We start from the raw sequence: 15,423 nt of genomic DNA on the forward strand, positions 1-15,423 counted from the left end.
AATAGATACATGGCCTATATATCAATGGAATTGTGCACACTCATTATTATTGTAAAAATAACAGTGAAAAGTGGCAGCCACTCTTTATTTTATTTAGTTTATTCTCTCTCTTTTGTCCAGAAATGAACTTTTAGCTTTATTATGATGGCATTTTGAACAGTGAACTTAAACTTTATTCAGCATAATTTTATATTTCTTTAGAGCAGGGGTGTCAAATTCAATTTCACTGAGGCCCGCATCAGCATTGCGGTTGTTCTCGGGGGGGGGCGGGTTGGTGTGGCCAGGGTGGATGCGGCCTACTGGGTGGGTGTGGATGGAGTGGGTGTGGCCTACTGGGTGGGCATAGCTAGCTCTTCATCGTTCACATAAAGGGTGACTATGAGAGCCTGGGCAGGAGTGGGACAGATCTGAGGGTCTCTGGCAGAAGGGGATGGGACCAGGGCAAGCGCCAAGACATGGTCCACTGGAAGAGCCTCACTGTTCCTCTCAGGCCATGCAAGGGGGGGCTGGATGGTGCCACGGGCTTCCTGGAGCTCTGGGCAGCAGAGGTCAAATGCCCAGCCCAACCCTCAAGCACGCGCGGCACCAAGCCCAGCCCCACTTCCCCAAGGGGGCACTCAGCTGCACTTACTTCCTCCTCAAGGCTGCTGCTGCTGTGCTTGCTCTCCTTAGCCAGGTTGCTCATGATGGGTACGAAGGCAAAGTCAGAGGGAGGAGACCCGGCTTTGTATCCAAAGCTTCTTTAGCAATAGGATGGGAGACCCCCAGGATAGGCCAGGAGGAGGATAGGCAGCAGGGCAGGACTAAGGCAGGACTTCCCTCAGACCCTCCCTCTCCTTCCTTCCTTCCTTCCTTCCTTCCTTCCTTCCTTCCTTCCTTCCTTCCTTCCTTCGACCAGAGTGGTGGGAAAATATTTGAGATGAGGGAAGGAGAAAAACAGGGAAGAAACGCAGCTGGGGAGGTGTCACCCTTCATGAGGAATGAAGAAATGCACCATCGCCTGGAAGTGGCCAGTACATGGCCCTCGCCTACTTCACATATCTGGCTTGGTGGGCTTTGGGGGAGGGGACACCATGAGCAACGTGAGAGTCGACGTTACCTGCACATTGCCGTCCAGCCCCCAGCCTGCCTGGTTTTGGCAAGCAGCGAGGCACTCTCCTCACAATGCCGAGAGGCTGAGCTAGGCAGCGCAAATCTGAAAAGAAGCGTGATGCCGTCCAGCTCCCAGCTTGTCCAGTTTCGGCAGGCAGAGGGGTGCTCTCCTCACAGCGCCAAGAGGCTGAGCCGGGCAGTGCGAAGCTCACCAGCTTTGCACCTTGTTGCCTACTGAAATTGGGTGGGCTGAGGGCTAGGCAGCATTGCACTTCTCATCAGATTCGGGCCTCCCAGCTCAGCTCTTGGCGCTGTGACGAGACCGCCCCGCTGCCTGCAGAAACCCCTTTCCCGGAGCCCATCAAGCTGGATATGTGAAGTAGGTGAGGGCCATTTGCTGGCCACTTGTGATGCAAGTGATGGTGCATTTCTTCATTCCTCACAAAGGGTGACCCAGCATACACCCAGGGGCGGAGCCAACATGGCAGGAACTGGTCCCTTGCTGTTTCCAGACGGCCTTGTGGAGCTAAGACTGAATGCGTTTCAGCATATATGGCCACCACAAAATTGGGCCAAGGCAGCAGGGGCCATTCCCTCCCTGTTTCCAGGATGGCTTTGTGGGCCACATGAAACCATGTCATGGGCCACATCCGGCCCCTGGGCCTTGTGTTTGACATGTCTGCTTTAGAGCCTTTTCAAGAGTTTCTAATACAAAGAACACATGTACTAAACTAGGTACTCTAAAAAACACTGTTTATCTTTGTAAATGAGGGCCAACTTCAATAAGACATAAAAGCCATCTTGCTCTAATTCAGGCTCAATTGTAAATAGAATGTGGCCTGATTAGCATCACAAAAAAATATACAATATGTGGAAAAAGACTAATTCTTTCCTGATCCTTGATCAAAACAAATTTCTAAGCCCTTGTTCCTACATAGGGATTTTTTTAAAAGAAAAAATGCAATTAGCACCACTGAAGAATATTAAAAACAGTATCTACAAGTAATATCCATGTATAATTTTTTTTCTTGCAAAAAAGCAATAATTACAAGAAAATGTATGCTGCCTTCATTTTAGTGGTCTCAATCTTGGCAGATTTAAGGATCCTAAAGGGAAGATGGAAAAACTGTTGTAATAAATTGCAGTTGCATGATCCTTTTAGTTTTAGGGGATGTTTTATTCACTTCTCCACTGTTACTGTGAAAGGTTAAATGCATATGCCATAAATGAATCAAATGCCCTTGAATTGAATAATTTGGGGTAAGTTTTAAAGCTTAGCTCATTGAGTTCAGGCAGTAAACCCATTCAATAATTTGGACACATGTGCTCCAGCATGTATTGAATTACTGTTTCATTATACCTATCAGAAGCAAGGCACATATGCTTAACTGGAAATATTTCTACCTCTTTTAAAGATGATGAAAGACACATGAAGAACATAGACCCAATTCCTGCAGAGTTATTGTGGGAGACTTATAAGAGAAAAATAGCAGATGAAGGAAGGCTTTTTCTGGATGAATTTCAGGTTAGTATCCCAATGGAAAATCTAAGGAGAGTCTTTGAGTGATGGTGGTTGGCTTTCTTTAGTAGATAGTTCCCACCCTAAGGGTCTCATACATTTTCATTCTTTTACTCCCTTTCAATATGATGGAGTGGCTTGGTGGCCCAGAAGTGGAGCTCTTGCTTCACAATCAGAAGGCTGTGAGTTCGATCCTAGGTAGCCGCAGATCTTTCTCTCTGGGTGCAATGAGTAATTGTCTGCTGCAAACTCTGCATAGGCATCAGGAAGGCATCCGTCCAGTAAATGCTCAGTTCCAATCAGTCGCCCTGACTCAACCCCAAAGCAAGGGATTGCAGCATCATAAAAAACCCCTTCCTTTCAATATCAGGGAGATTAGATTACATATGTCTGAATAGGACTATATCAGGGGTAGACAATGTTGGCTTTTTTATGACTCGTGGACTTCAACTCTCAGAATTCCTGAGCCAGCCATGCTGAGGAGAAATGGAGAGGTTTCCATGCTGAGCCATGCTGGCTCAAGAATTCTGGGAGTTGAAGTCCACGAGACATAAAAGAGCCAAGGTTGCCTACCCCTGGGCTATACAATAACAGTCTCTTCATAATAATCTGAAGTATGTATATAAATATGAAAGACAAGTGTTTTTATGTCTCTGTTCAGATTACATTATTTATTTAATAGGCCTCAATTATTGTGTTTTAGGCTCATTTAGAAATACATCCTGCTGAATTATTTGTGTCTTATGCTAAACAAAATGGAAATAGAAAACTGGAATCAGAATAGCTGCCAAAAACAACAACAAAAAACAAAAACAAAAACAAAAACAGGGATTCAGTAGCTCATACCCTTTCTCTGAATTTGTTTTTTTACCTAAAGCTTTTTGCTCAGATGGATATTGTCTTTTGCAGAGCATTCCCAGAGTCTTCAGTAAATACCCTATAAAAGAAGCACGCAAGCCTTTTAACCAGAACAAAAACCGCTACATCGATATCCTGCCCTGTAAGCACATCATGCAAACGTGAAATTTTCAAGTCGTTGTCTCCCCTGCCCGCTTTCAAAAATTATACCAAACTGACAATATTGATTGACATTCTTGATCTTGATTTTTGTTTCCATATGAAAAGACGACTACAACCGTGTGGAGCTTGCCTCAAGCCCTGGGGAGCAGGGATACGACTACATAAATGCAAGCTATATCGATGTGAGTGACTTTCATTCAAAATGTGCAAACTCATAGTCAGACATTGTTTATCATCTTCTAACTCTTATATGTGACTTTCTATCATAGGGTTTCAAAGAAATGAGAAAATACATTGCTGCACAAGGTTTGTATTATCCTTCTGACTTTGAATTGCACATAGAAATGAATTAATACAATTATTGCTACCTCTATTGTCTCTGAAGCAGAACTGGTGGGCCCTTTCATACCATAAAACAAATTGGTATGTACCTGTATAGCTGTGGAAGTTTCCTTCCCGTTCTACATCACGACTTGCCCATCCATTATTCTTTCTATCCTAGAGAGCAACACATTCCTTATTTGCATAAGGACATGCAATTATATCTTCTTTGCTTTGTTCCTTTTATGTTCTGGGCAAATTGCAACTTTTAAAATGAAAGTTGCTTTCAGGCAAAATAATAAACTTTTAGATTCCATAGATTTACCTTTAGCTGGTTCACAGTAACCATCACTAGGGATTAATTTATATCAGTTCCATAGATTGTACAAAGATAATCAAATATGCAGTGCTTTTTTTGTAAAAAAAAAAAAGGCGCTGGAACTCACACACGTTATACAATCTGTCTTGCCTACCCTACAATGTTTACCTTTGTAGTTGAAAAAAAAAAACCCTTCAATTTTTAGTGTATCTAAAAGACTAGGATTTTGTTCAGGGTAAAATTTATACTATTAATGTTACCATGCACTGTGTGGCTTTAAATTACAAGAAGGCATTTTATTAATCTTTTGGGACATTTAACACTGGCATACCCATTTAGTTTAATGAGTAGAAATGTCTGCTTTCTATGTGGAATGAAATTGGCCCAATAGAACAAAATTTGGTTGCTTGTAAAAGATTGAATTATTTTTAAGAAGTTGTCAAACAAGGTGGAAAAATTTACATTTGAAGTTTAATATGGATATTGACTTGAAACAAATTAAAGTTGAAACTTTGGCAGTGAACAGATTATTTTTAATTTACCTTTAAGTTAAACCCAATTTAATAATAGATCTGATTAAACCTTATACTGTAGGTCTACCTTTACCTCTGACCAATACATAATTAATATACTGCTCAAAAAAATTAAAGGGAACACAAATGTATAGGATCCTATACGTTTGTGTTCCCTTTATTTTTTTGAGCAGTATATATATTATTATTAATAATAATACCTCCAAATCACAAGGCATTTGTTTTATTCTTATTCTTCCCCTCTGCAGTTTGAATATAAAGTATAAAAGACTGAAAAGAGATTTTCATAGACATCCCAGCCTTTGAACTACCCAAGGAACTGAAACAGCAAAATTTCGCTGTTGGGCAAGCTTCCACACCAGCTGCCTTTCTTTCCTCTTGCTTTGCCTCTTTTTAACCCTACCTTCTCTAAGGGAAGGCAAAAGGCTCACTCACTTTCTTGTGTTTATGTGTCTCCCACTGCCACCATCTGCTTCCACACCACATGGTCCGACCCAGCCAATCAAGCCACACCATGGCTGTGGTGCTCCAGTGCCTCATGGCTCCTCCTAGAGTAGGCAGACAGCGCCGGAGGGGACCCTGCTTGCACCATACTGCCAGCGGGGCATTTTCAAAAGCAAACGAGGATAGGAAGGGCATCAATAGGAAAAGAACACAACTCTTGAAAATCCATCGATAAAAGGTGCCGGGACTCTGTTCTGGTGCGTCCTATGACCAAAAAAAGCCCTGCAAAAATGTATCTAACGAATTGTCATATTAGGGGAAAAAGCCAAGTTTAGTTGGTTCTTGTTAAACATCTCTAAGAATTTATTTATTTAATTTATTTGTTTGTTTGTTTGTTTGAATTTGTTATGGTCCCCATTCCAACAGGCTTGTGGTAACTTACAAAGTCCATAAAACAATTAAAATAGTTTAAAATATTTTTTTAAAAACCCAAACACTTGAAATTCACATTCTTTGTTTTTTAATTTTTTTTAAAGATATTCAAAATCTTTATAGTAAATATTTTATTTTTCCAATGAAGGAGAATATTTGTAGCTTAGGATTGAAATGAGGGCTCCTTGGTACATTCTGAGCTTGGTTCAGCTCTAGAGACCACCAAGGCCCTTCATATATATATATTTTTTCACTTGGAGTATGGAGTATGTATTTATACTTACTTCGTACTCCAAGTGAAATATATGTGTGTATTTGAATGTGTGTGTGTGTGTATGGAGTATGTAAAAATAATATAATATCTAAAAGAGACAACCTAAACAGAATTCTTTTGTTGCATATAATTTCTGCTATAGAAAAACTGTCAATGTTTCCAATAAAGAGTGGGTTTACCTTGGGTTTTATTGAAATGGTGGTTTCTAGGTTACCATTGATAAATGTCATTTTATCTTTTTAATTTCTGTTCTTTAATTAGAAATAAATATATTTGGTTAAAATAAATGGAATGGATTGAAAATAGTATAAAACAAATAGACAAGAAGAAAAAATATCAAATTAGAAGTAAAGCAATATTAGAGACAAATACCAACTGATTGGAGTCCTGTAAATAAAATTAAATTCATGTGTGTGTATATATTAATGGAAATTCCTTCTAAAACATGTCTACACGAGGAAAAAATGTCATCCAGAATCACGTGGCATACAGATTTAATAAATGATTATTATTATTAAAATATACAAAAAAGCATGAATATATGAATATTTGCATGCATATTTCCACCGTGCTACTTCAATTTGGAGAAAGTAATATTCTTCTAACCACAGGGGAAAAAAAACACTTTTGGAAATATTCGTGCTGTGGGAAAAACAATTACAAACCAGTGAAGCAATGAGATGCAATCTATTTAGGGCTGGAGAAAGGGAAACTCTATGACATTACAGTTGAGAAATTAGCCCATCCCTAATTATTACCTTGAAATGTTTCACGTGATCAAAGTAATATTTTTGTCAGGTCCCAAGGAAGAGACAATAGACGATTTCTGGAGAATGATCTGGGAACAAAAAGCAACCATTGTTGTCATGGTGACTCGCTGTGAGGAAGGCAGCAAGGTGAGAGAAAAATATCCATTGTGTGATTTATTAGTTCCTTTACTTGGGGGGAAAAAACCTCACTTTTAAAGCACCCATTATTCCAGTGTGTCAATGGCTATTGAAAATGAAAGTTGACATAATTGGCTTAGCTAATTTAACAGGAAACGTCTTTGCTATAAGCTACCTGAAATGATACATAATGGCCTTGGGGTTTAGCACTTTGCCTTTTGTTTTATTAATTGTATTCTAAGCAAACTAATCTGTTTCAATGAAAAGTTGGTTACTGAACTGGAATGTGAGAAACAAGAGTAGAAAATAGCTCTTACCTGTGCTAATGTTAAGCCTATGCTGGTCTATTCGCTTTGATGTGAATGTTAAACTTATTTTGAACTGCTGCCATTTTTTTTCTGGTAAGACCTGTTTTTTATTCATGCTACCTGGAAGGAATAAAAGTGAACAACTACTACTTTAGTGTCTTCACCTGGCTTTGGCCAAGCTTGACATGCAGCATACAACCATCTAGCAATAGCAACAGCACTTAGATTTAGATGCCACTTCACAGTGCTTTACAGCCTTCTCTAAGCAGTTTACAGAGTCAGCATATTTTCCCCAACAATCTGGGTCCTTGTTTTACCGACTTTGGAAGGCTGGAAGGCTGAGTCAACCTTGAGCCAGTCAGGATTGAACTGCTGGCAGTAGGTAGAATTAGCCTGCAATACTGCATTCTAACCACTGTGCCACTGAGGCTCTTTTTAATCTAAATATATTTTGCGCTAGTTCATTGTGTAAATGTGTCTTTAGACTGAATGATATACCCAATAACAAAGACAAACTGAAAATCTACCCAACTGATTAGCAATAAAGCAGAAAGTGTATGTTCCATCCTGCTAAAATAATTGAGCATCTTTGTATTTCCATAGATCAAATGTGCCAAGTATTGGCCATCAATGGAGGAGGAGACTGCATCTTATGGGGACATTATAGTAAACATAAATGAATGCAAAGTGTGTCCGGATTACATAATTCAGAAGCTACACATCAACCACGTAAGTAAGATCACCAAAACTTGTAACAATTTGTTCAATAATTGTAGAAAGTAAGGGAGATGACCTTGGCAGAATATGCAAGAACTCTACCTAGGCAAAGAGGATTGAAACATGTGTGAGATACTGAGAAACAAGATAATATCTGGAAGAAATTCAGCCAAATGCCTTCCTGATTTATTGGAGTATAAGAAGATCTGCAAGGTTCCGTTATTATAGCCTACATCAATATAAGCTATAGTTTTTTGTTTTCCTGTGGAGTTGATTTTCTCTCTGGTCTACCTGATAGGGTTGACAGAAGTAGATACTTGTCTATGAGACATTTCGTGTAATATCCAGATGATAGTTATAATATCCAAATGCCTAGAATCATGAGATGCATCCATGGTTTATTGATTCCTGTCTCATTTTCTTTGCCATATCTATTGCCCTACTATGTAGATTTTTGCTTTGGTGATTAACACTGGATTATCTTGAAGGAGTCTTAACCAAACTGAACCTGGAATGACTGTGTGTTGATGGCTTTTCATAATCTTGTTCACCTCTGGCCTATGTCAGACTAATCAATGATTGCTACAAATTTTTGATGTTTAACTGACATTAAACTGACTTTTTTTCTAGAGAAGAGACAAGTCAGCAGGAAGAGATGTGACCCACATTCAGTTTACAAGCTGGCCAGATCATGGGGTGCCTGATGACCCCCATCTCCTGCTCAAGCTGCGCCGCCGAGTCAATACTTTAAGCAACTTTTTTAGTGGCCCAATAGTAGTCCATTGCAGGTAAAATAAGTTTTCCTCAATAAGCTTGTGCTTAATTGATCTTCCTTTACACATCCAGTTAGATGATACTGATAAAAGCTGCATAGTGATACCAACACACAATCTTTACTAAACAATTGAAGCAATATATTTGCTTAACTTTACTTAACAATTTAAACAATAAAAGGAATATTATCAATGTGTAATGAGAGGAATAACTTTATCAAACATCAAACTCTCTGTGAGTTGAGTTGAACTGATTTAAGAACAAATCTTGCATGTTTCCCATCTGTCAATCTTAACAGCAGCAACTTGAATGATGCTTATTGTATTATTATTTTTTTATGATTATGACAGTGCTGGTGTAGGACGCACTGGAACTTATATTGGAATTGATGCAATGCTGGAGGCATTAGAAGCTGAAGGACGAGTTGATGTATACGGGTATATTGCAAAGTTACGACGTCAGCGATGCCTCATGGTTCAAGTGGAGGTATATTTAAAGAGTTCGATTAATTAGCACTGCCTTTCTCTAATGTATGAAATAATTCTCACCTTTGTTATATTGTGATATTTTATTTCACCTACCTACAACTGTATACATTTCTGCAACCACCACCATAGAATTCAAAGGGACTAATGTCCAGGAAACTCTTTAAAAACAAGAGTTCCTATAAGCTCCCCTTATAACATATATGCTATGGGAGTTTTAAAGAATTTTATTTCAAATACAGTATATTACTTTATGCAATGTTGAGCTGATTCAATTACCAGTCCCATTTTGCTGCAACTTTCCATTTCCACCATTTACAAGATCTGCAATCCTTGGACCCAATAGGCACAGTACATCTTGATCCACCATGCTTTGGTTGAATATGTCCAGTTTGGCGAAACAGAAGTCTTTGTTTCAGAACTGCCCAACTATCTCAGCCAGCTAAAGAAAAAGGATTCTCCCAATGATCCATCTCTGCTAGAAGCTGAATTTCAGGTAAAAAGGATTTCTTTCTATGGACATACAGAGAAAGCTTGGTCTAGTGGTTTAGGCACCAGACTTGAAAGCAAGAAACCATGAGTTCAAGTTCCACCTTAGCCTTGAAAGCAGGCTGAGTGACTCTAGAGCAGTCACTCTTTTCTCAGTCCAATCCACTTCACAGGGAAAATATGAGGAAGGATATGTTCACTGGCTTGAGTGAAAATTTGTGAAAATAATAATGATGGGATATAAATAAATGAGGCGATGCAGTGGCTTAATGGTTAAGATGCTGGGCTTGTCAGCTTGTTGGCTTGTCGGCTAGAAAGCCAGCAGCCCAGGTTCAAGACCTGAGCACCACATAATGGGTGAGTTTCCGTCCTCACCTCACCAGCTCCTGCCCATAGAGCAGTTTGAAAGCATGCAAATGCAAGTAGATAAATAGGTACCACTTTAGTGGGAAGCTAACAGCACTCCGTGATGTCATGCTGGCCATGTGAACAGCATGACATGACCTTGAAACGATGAACACTACCTCCTATAGTCAACAACGATTAGTAGAGTAAAGTCCATAGGGACATCTTTTTTAAAAAATAAATAAATGAATAAAATAAAATAAATACAGCAAATGACTGCTAAACTAATACTTTAATTTTAAACAGGGGTGGGAATGTTAATACTCTGTGTCATTGCCAATTGGTTTCTACTCACTTTAGTTCAGGGGTGTTAAACTCAATTTCATTGAGGGCCCTTGGGGGGCCGGGGTATGTGGCCAGGGTGGGTGCGGCCTACTGGGTGGGCGTGGATGGAGTGGGTGTGGCCTACTGGGTGGGCATGGCCAGCTCAACATCGTTCGCGTCAAGGGTGCCTGTGGGGGCCTGGGCAGGAGTGGGACAGATCTGAGGGTCTCTGGCAGAAGGAGGTGGGACTGGGGCAAGCGCCAAGGCATGGTCCATTTCTTCAGTCCTCACAAAGGGTGACACCTCCCCAGCATGCACCCAGCAGGGCGGGGCCAATGCGGCAGGGGCTGGTTCTTCACTGTTTCTAGACGGCCTTGTGGAGCTAAGACTGAATGCATTTCAGCATAGATGGCCACCACAAAATTGTACATTGGCTCCCAGCCAGCCTGGGCCAGGGCCCAGGCAGCGGGGGCCATTCCCTCACTGTTTCCAGGATGACTTCATGGGCCACATGGAACCACTTCGCGGGCCGCATCCGGCCCCTGAGCCTTGTGTTTGACATATCTGCCTTAGTTGATTGGCATTTAAAATTAAGTAAACACAGTATAGTGGTGAGATACAGTTTAGCATTTCTGCTGAACTATAACTTTTCTTTTGTACATCTGTTTTTTTAGCGACTGCCTTTATATAGGAACTGGCAGAATCAGAAAGCTGGTAGAAAGGAAGAAAACAGACAGAAAAACCGGAGTTGCACAGTAATTCCATGTGAGTATTGAAAAGGGAAATCTGAGTTTTACTGTTCTAAATGATCCATGGAATTTTTTAAAAAATAACATTACATTTTAAAAGAATTTTTTGGGAACTTTTATAACAAACTGCATGGAAACTTTCTTTCTGCATCTCCTGCTCCTGTGAGAAGCCACACATTTCTCCAAGTAATTTGCAGAAGAAAAGACCCTTAAAAATATTAGCTTTTGCCTCAGTCATCTAAGGGATACAATCAATTTTTTTTGGGGGGGGAATCAAGAAATATAAGATGAATTAATGCACTTTTAGTTCCTTTGTAATTTTACACCTCCAAGTCTTATCACCTTTATTTGTTAATTAATTTTATATCCACTTTTCATAAGGACTCAAAATGTTGTACAGGTTATTTCCTCCTCCTGTTTTTTTCCCAAAGTAACAACCCTGGTTAAGAAGAATAACTGGCCCAAAGGTACTCAGTGAGTTTCCATGGCTAAGGACAAACCAGGACCTGGGTTTCTCCAGTGCCTGTCCTTCTGGCTTGCCCACTGACTTGTGGGAAGCAATCAGAGCAATGACTTCATGTGACCACAGCTGATCACAGCAATGTGACAGCATGGCAATGCTGAAGTGGGCACAACATTTCCAAATTTCAATCCTATGAGTGTAATGATCCTAGATTTTGGATGCATTCTGCACGTTCGCCCATTTGAGGTTCCTTGGTTCAAAAACTGTTGCCTTACAATGCACTATTTCACCCAGTTGAAGGTTACAAATAGACAGACCTAAGAGCTTTAGTAGTATATAGATAAATTAATATTAGCATTTTAAAATTCACATGGAAACCCAGGAGGAACCAACTCAGAGCTTACAAGACAAATACTAAATAGCTATGCTGTGGTGGCACAGTGGTTAGAATGCAGTACTGCAGGCTACTTCTGCTGCCTGCCGGCTGCCAGCAGTTTGGCAGTTCGAATCTCACCGGCTCAAGGTTGGCTCAGCCTTCCATCCTTCCGAGATCAGCAAAATGAGAACCCACATTGCTGAGGGCAATATGCTGCCTCTGTAAACCATTTAGAAAGGGCTGTAAAGCACTGTGAAGTGGTATATAAGTACTCTTGCTATGCTGACCCTTATTTGCCAGCAAGTGGGTTGCTTCTTTTGTCCCCAATGAAAGGGTCTTATTTAGCAGTCAAGAAATGATGATTGACTGCTGTAGAAGACGAGAGAGAGAGAGAGAGAGAGAGAGAGAGAGAGAGAGAGAGAGAGAGAGAGAGAGAGAGAGAGAGAGAGATGGAATGAGTCAAGCAGGCATGGCTGCCATTTTTAACACCAATGAAGATCCAGCTTGTATGATTATAATAATTCTTTGCATCATTTATTCTAGACTAACGGGACTGATAAGCTGCCACTGATAAGCTCTTATGGTGGTTTATGAATAACTGAGATGTGCTATTAAGTTCTATGAAGATATCTGACTTGTATGTTCTGACTTTCTTGTTGTGCAGATGATTACAACAGAGTGTTATTCAAACATGAAGAAGAAGGGAGCAGAGAGAGTGAACTCGATGCCGATTCTTCTGATGAGGATAGTGATTGTGAAGAGGAACCCAATAAATACATCAATGCTTCCTTTATACCAGTATGTGTACTTGATTCATTTTGTCTTTGAAGTTACAGTTATTTTCCAACTTTTTTTAAAAAATCATTTAATTAAAAGGCATTCTTCATGACACAGAAATCTAAAATGTCCTTAAAAGATTTCTTTTCCTCAACGTAAAAAAATCTGATTTTTTCCCCTCCTACTTTCAATGGATATTATTATTATTAGCATATGGCTTTGTTACAGTAGCCAGAAGACCACAAGGTTGTTGTAGAATAGTAGTTTGGCTTGCCAAGATACCAGCCTGTTATAGGCAGGGCTTTTTTTGTCATAGAACGCCCAGAACAGAGTTCCGGCATCATTAAGCCAAGGAGCCACTACACCTCAATGGATACGTACTTATAGATGTATACAAATGTATGAATCGGTATATATTGCTTTCTTGAACTTTATGTCAGTAATTAACTGAATCAACCGAGATTTGCCTTTTGGGGTTTTATTTGATCTCTCCCAATTGCATGGATGATTTTTAAAGCAAGTTACCATCTTTTAACCAATGTCAGACAGTAATTTATCTTTCCTCTAATTTACCATGCATTCAATTTATATGTTACTCCCTGCAAATTTTCATATTATTGGTTTTGAATTATTTATTTATTTTCAGAGTTACTGGACTCAAAATGGAATTATAGCAACACAAGGACCACTTCCAGAAACAATAGGTGACTTCTGGAATATGGTTTATCAAAAGAAAGTCAAAGTTATTGTTATGTTGACAGATAATCAGGTGAGCGAATTTATCTCTATAGTCATATTGCGACTATATTTCTGTTATGGAAAAATGCCGAAGTTTCAATTCTCTAAACCAAACAGTGTAGAGATACCCTGACCAAAAGCATATCCATTAGGAAACAAAATATACAAATTGAATCTACCTCAGGGCACCTATCCTTGATTGAAAGGCAGAGGATTGTAACTGATTGTAAGTATTTAAGTGATTTATCAAAGAATATGTGTTTAGAAAAAGATATTCAGTATGTTATTGTTTTCAGGTGTTTTACAAATGCAGTTATATAATAGCACTTAGACTTATTACTGCTTCATAGTGCTTTATAGCCCTCTCTAAGTGGTTTACAGAGTCAGCATATTGGCCCAGAAAATCTCATTTTACCAACCTCAGAAGGATGGAAGGCTGAGTCAACTTTGAACTGGTCAGGATCGAGCTCCTGGCAGTGGGAAGAGTCAGCCTGCAATACTGCATTCTGACCACTGCGCCATCTTGGCTCATTGATGTACTGCATCTAACATTATCACAAATGTTCAAACATCAGCTATGGCTGATGTTTTGCCTTGCCTTTCTAGCAAATAGCATTCCTAAATTATAATTTTATTAAACTTATAAAAGTATAAAATACAAATGAAAAAGAGGATATGCATTTTTTGCAGATTTCCCCCCCCCCCGGATATATGTTGCTGTTTTTTTTTTAAGTTCCACACTGCTTTGCAAAATTTGTTAAGCCCTGCCTGTTTTTGGAGCTCATGACAATGATTTTGGTCACTATGTTTGTTAACTGAATCACTGCAGTGGTTAAAAGTGAATCACTATGGTGGTTAAGCAAATCTGGCTTCTCTCATTTACTTTGCTTGCTGGAAGCCAGCTAGGAAGGTTTTCAAATGGCCATTATGGGCAGTCCTCAACTTACTGCCACAACTGAGCCCAACGATTTTTTTTGTTCTGAAGTGAGATATTTGTTAAGTGAGTTTGGTCCCATTTTATGTTTTGCCTCAAGTGAATCACTGCAGTTGATAAGGCGGTAACCTGGTTGTTAAGTGAATCTGGCTTTCCCCCATTGACTTTGCTTGTCAGAAGGTCATAAAAGGGGATCGCGTGACCCCCAGCATGCTGCAACTGTCATAAATATGAACCTGTTGCCAAGCATTGGAATTGTGATCACACGATCGTGGGGATGCTGCAAAGGGCGTCACTGTGAAAAACGGTCATAAGTCACTTTTTTCTGTGCTATCGCAACATTGAACAGTCACTAAATGAACTGTGTAAGTTGAGGACACAGTGATCCTGGGACACGGCAACTGTCGTAAATACATGCCAAATGCCAAGTCCTGAATTTTGATCATGTTCCCTTTGGGGATAGAATTGAATAGAATAACAGAGTTGGAATGGACCTTAGAGGTCATCTAGTCCAACCTTCTGCTCAGGCAGGAAACCCTATACCTTTTCACACAAATGGCTGTCCAATCTCTTGAAAACTTTCAGTGCTGGAGCACCCACAACTTCTGGAGGCAGGTTGTTCCACTGATTAATTGTTCTGGCTGTCAGGAAATTTCTCCTTAGTTCTGGGTTGTTCTAGGATAGTGCAATGGTTGTAAGTAAGGAGGACTGGTTGGAAGTAAGTCACTTTTCTCAGTGCCATTGTAACTTCAAAAGTTGCTGAACAAATGGTTGTAAGCCAAGGACTCCCTGTATATTGCTCTTATATAATTTGGTTCAAGGCAACTCATTTTATTTTGTCCATATTTCCATGTATGTTTCTTCCACATAGGAAACACTGATACAGTCTTTCTTCAATTCTAGGAACTCTGTGCGCAGTATTGGCACGAAGAAAAAATGACATATGATAATATCACAGTTGAATTAAAAGATAGCAACTGTAGTTCCAGTTACACCATTCGTGCCTTTGATATAACTCATGTAAAGGTAAAAAGACTAATTATTCATCCTCATCTACATCATCTCTGGCTTTTGCTTGCATTTCCAAAATTTCATTTTCTATT

General features: G+C 39.7%; 1 protein-coding gene across 3 annotated transcripts in view; it reads left to right on the forward strand.

Moving 5' to 3' along the window:
- Window positions 1–15,423, forward strand: part of PTPRC (protein tyrosine phosphatase receptor type C) — a 77,761-nt gene that overhangs the window by 55,984 nt on the left and 6,354 nt on the right. For all 3 annotated transcript variants that reach the window (XM_039329645.1, XM_039329647.1, XM_039329646.1), the window contains 13 exons: window positions 2,508–2,617; window positions 3,521–3,611; window positions 3,737–3,813; window positions 3,901–3,937; window positions 6,753–6,850; window positions 7,753–7,878; window positions 8,497–8,654; window positions 8,991–9,126; window positions 9,472–9,621; window positions 10,958–11,048; window positions 12,536–12,669; window positions 13,295–13,417; window positions 15,224–15,346. In XM_039329645.1, the coding sequence (XP_039185579.1) occupies window positions 2,508–2,617; window positions 3,521–3,611; window positions 3,737–3,813; window positions 3,901–3,937; window positions 6,753–6,850; window positions 7,753–7,878; window positions 8,497–8,654; window positions 8,991–9,126; window positions 9,472–9,621; window positions 10,958–11,048; window positions 12,536–12,669; window positions 13,295–13,417; window positions 15,224–15,346 (1,454 nt within the window). The remainder of the gene's footprint in view (window positions 1–2,507; window positions 2,618–3,520; window positions 3,612–3,736; window positions 3,814–3,900; window positions 3,938–6,752; window positions 6,851–7,752; window positions 7,879–8,496; window positions 8,655–8,990; window positions 9,127–9,471; window positions 9,622–10,957; window positions 11,049–12,535; window positions 12,670–13,294; window positions 13,418–15,223; window positions 15,347–15,423) is intronic.

This window comes from Crotalus tigris, unplaced genomic scaffold (assembly GCF_016545835.1).
Source record: "Crotalus tigris isolate CLP2741 ecotype Arizona unplaced genomic scaffold, ASM1654583v1 scf7180000024401.5802323, whole genome shotgun sequence".
Classification (NCBI taxonomy): Eukaryota; Metazoa; Chordata; class Lepidosauria; order Squamata; family Viperidae; genus Crotalus; species Crotalus tigris.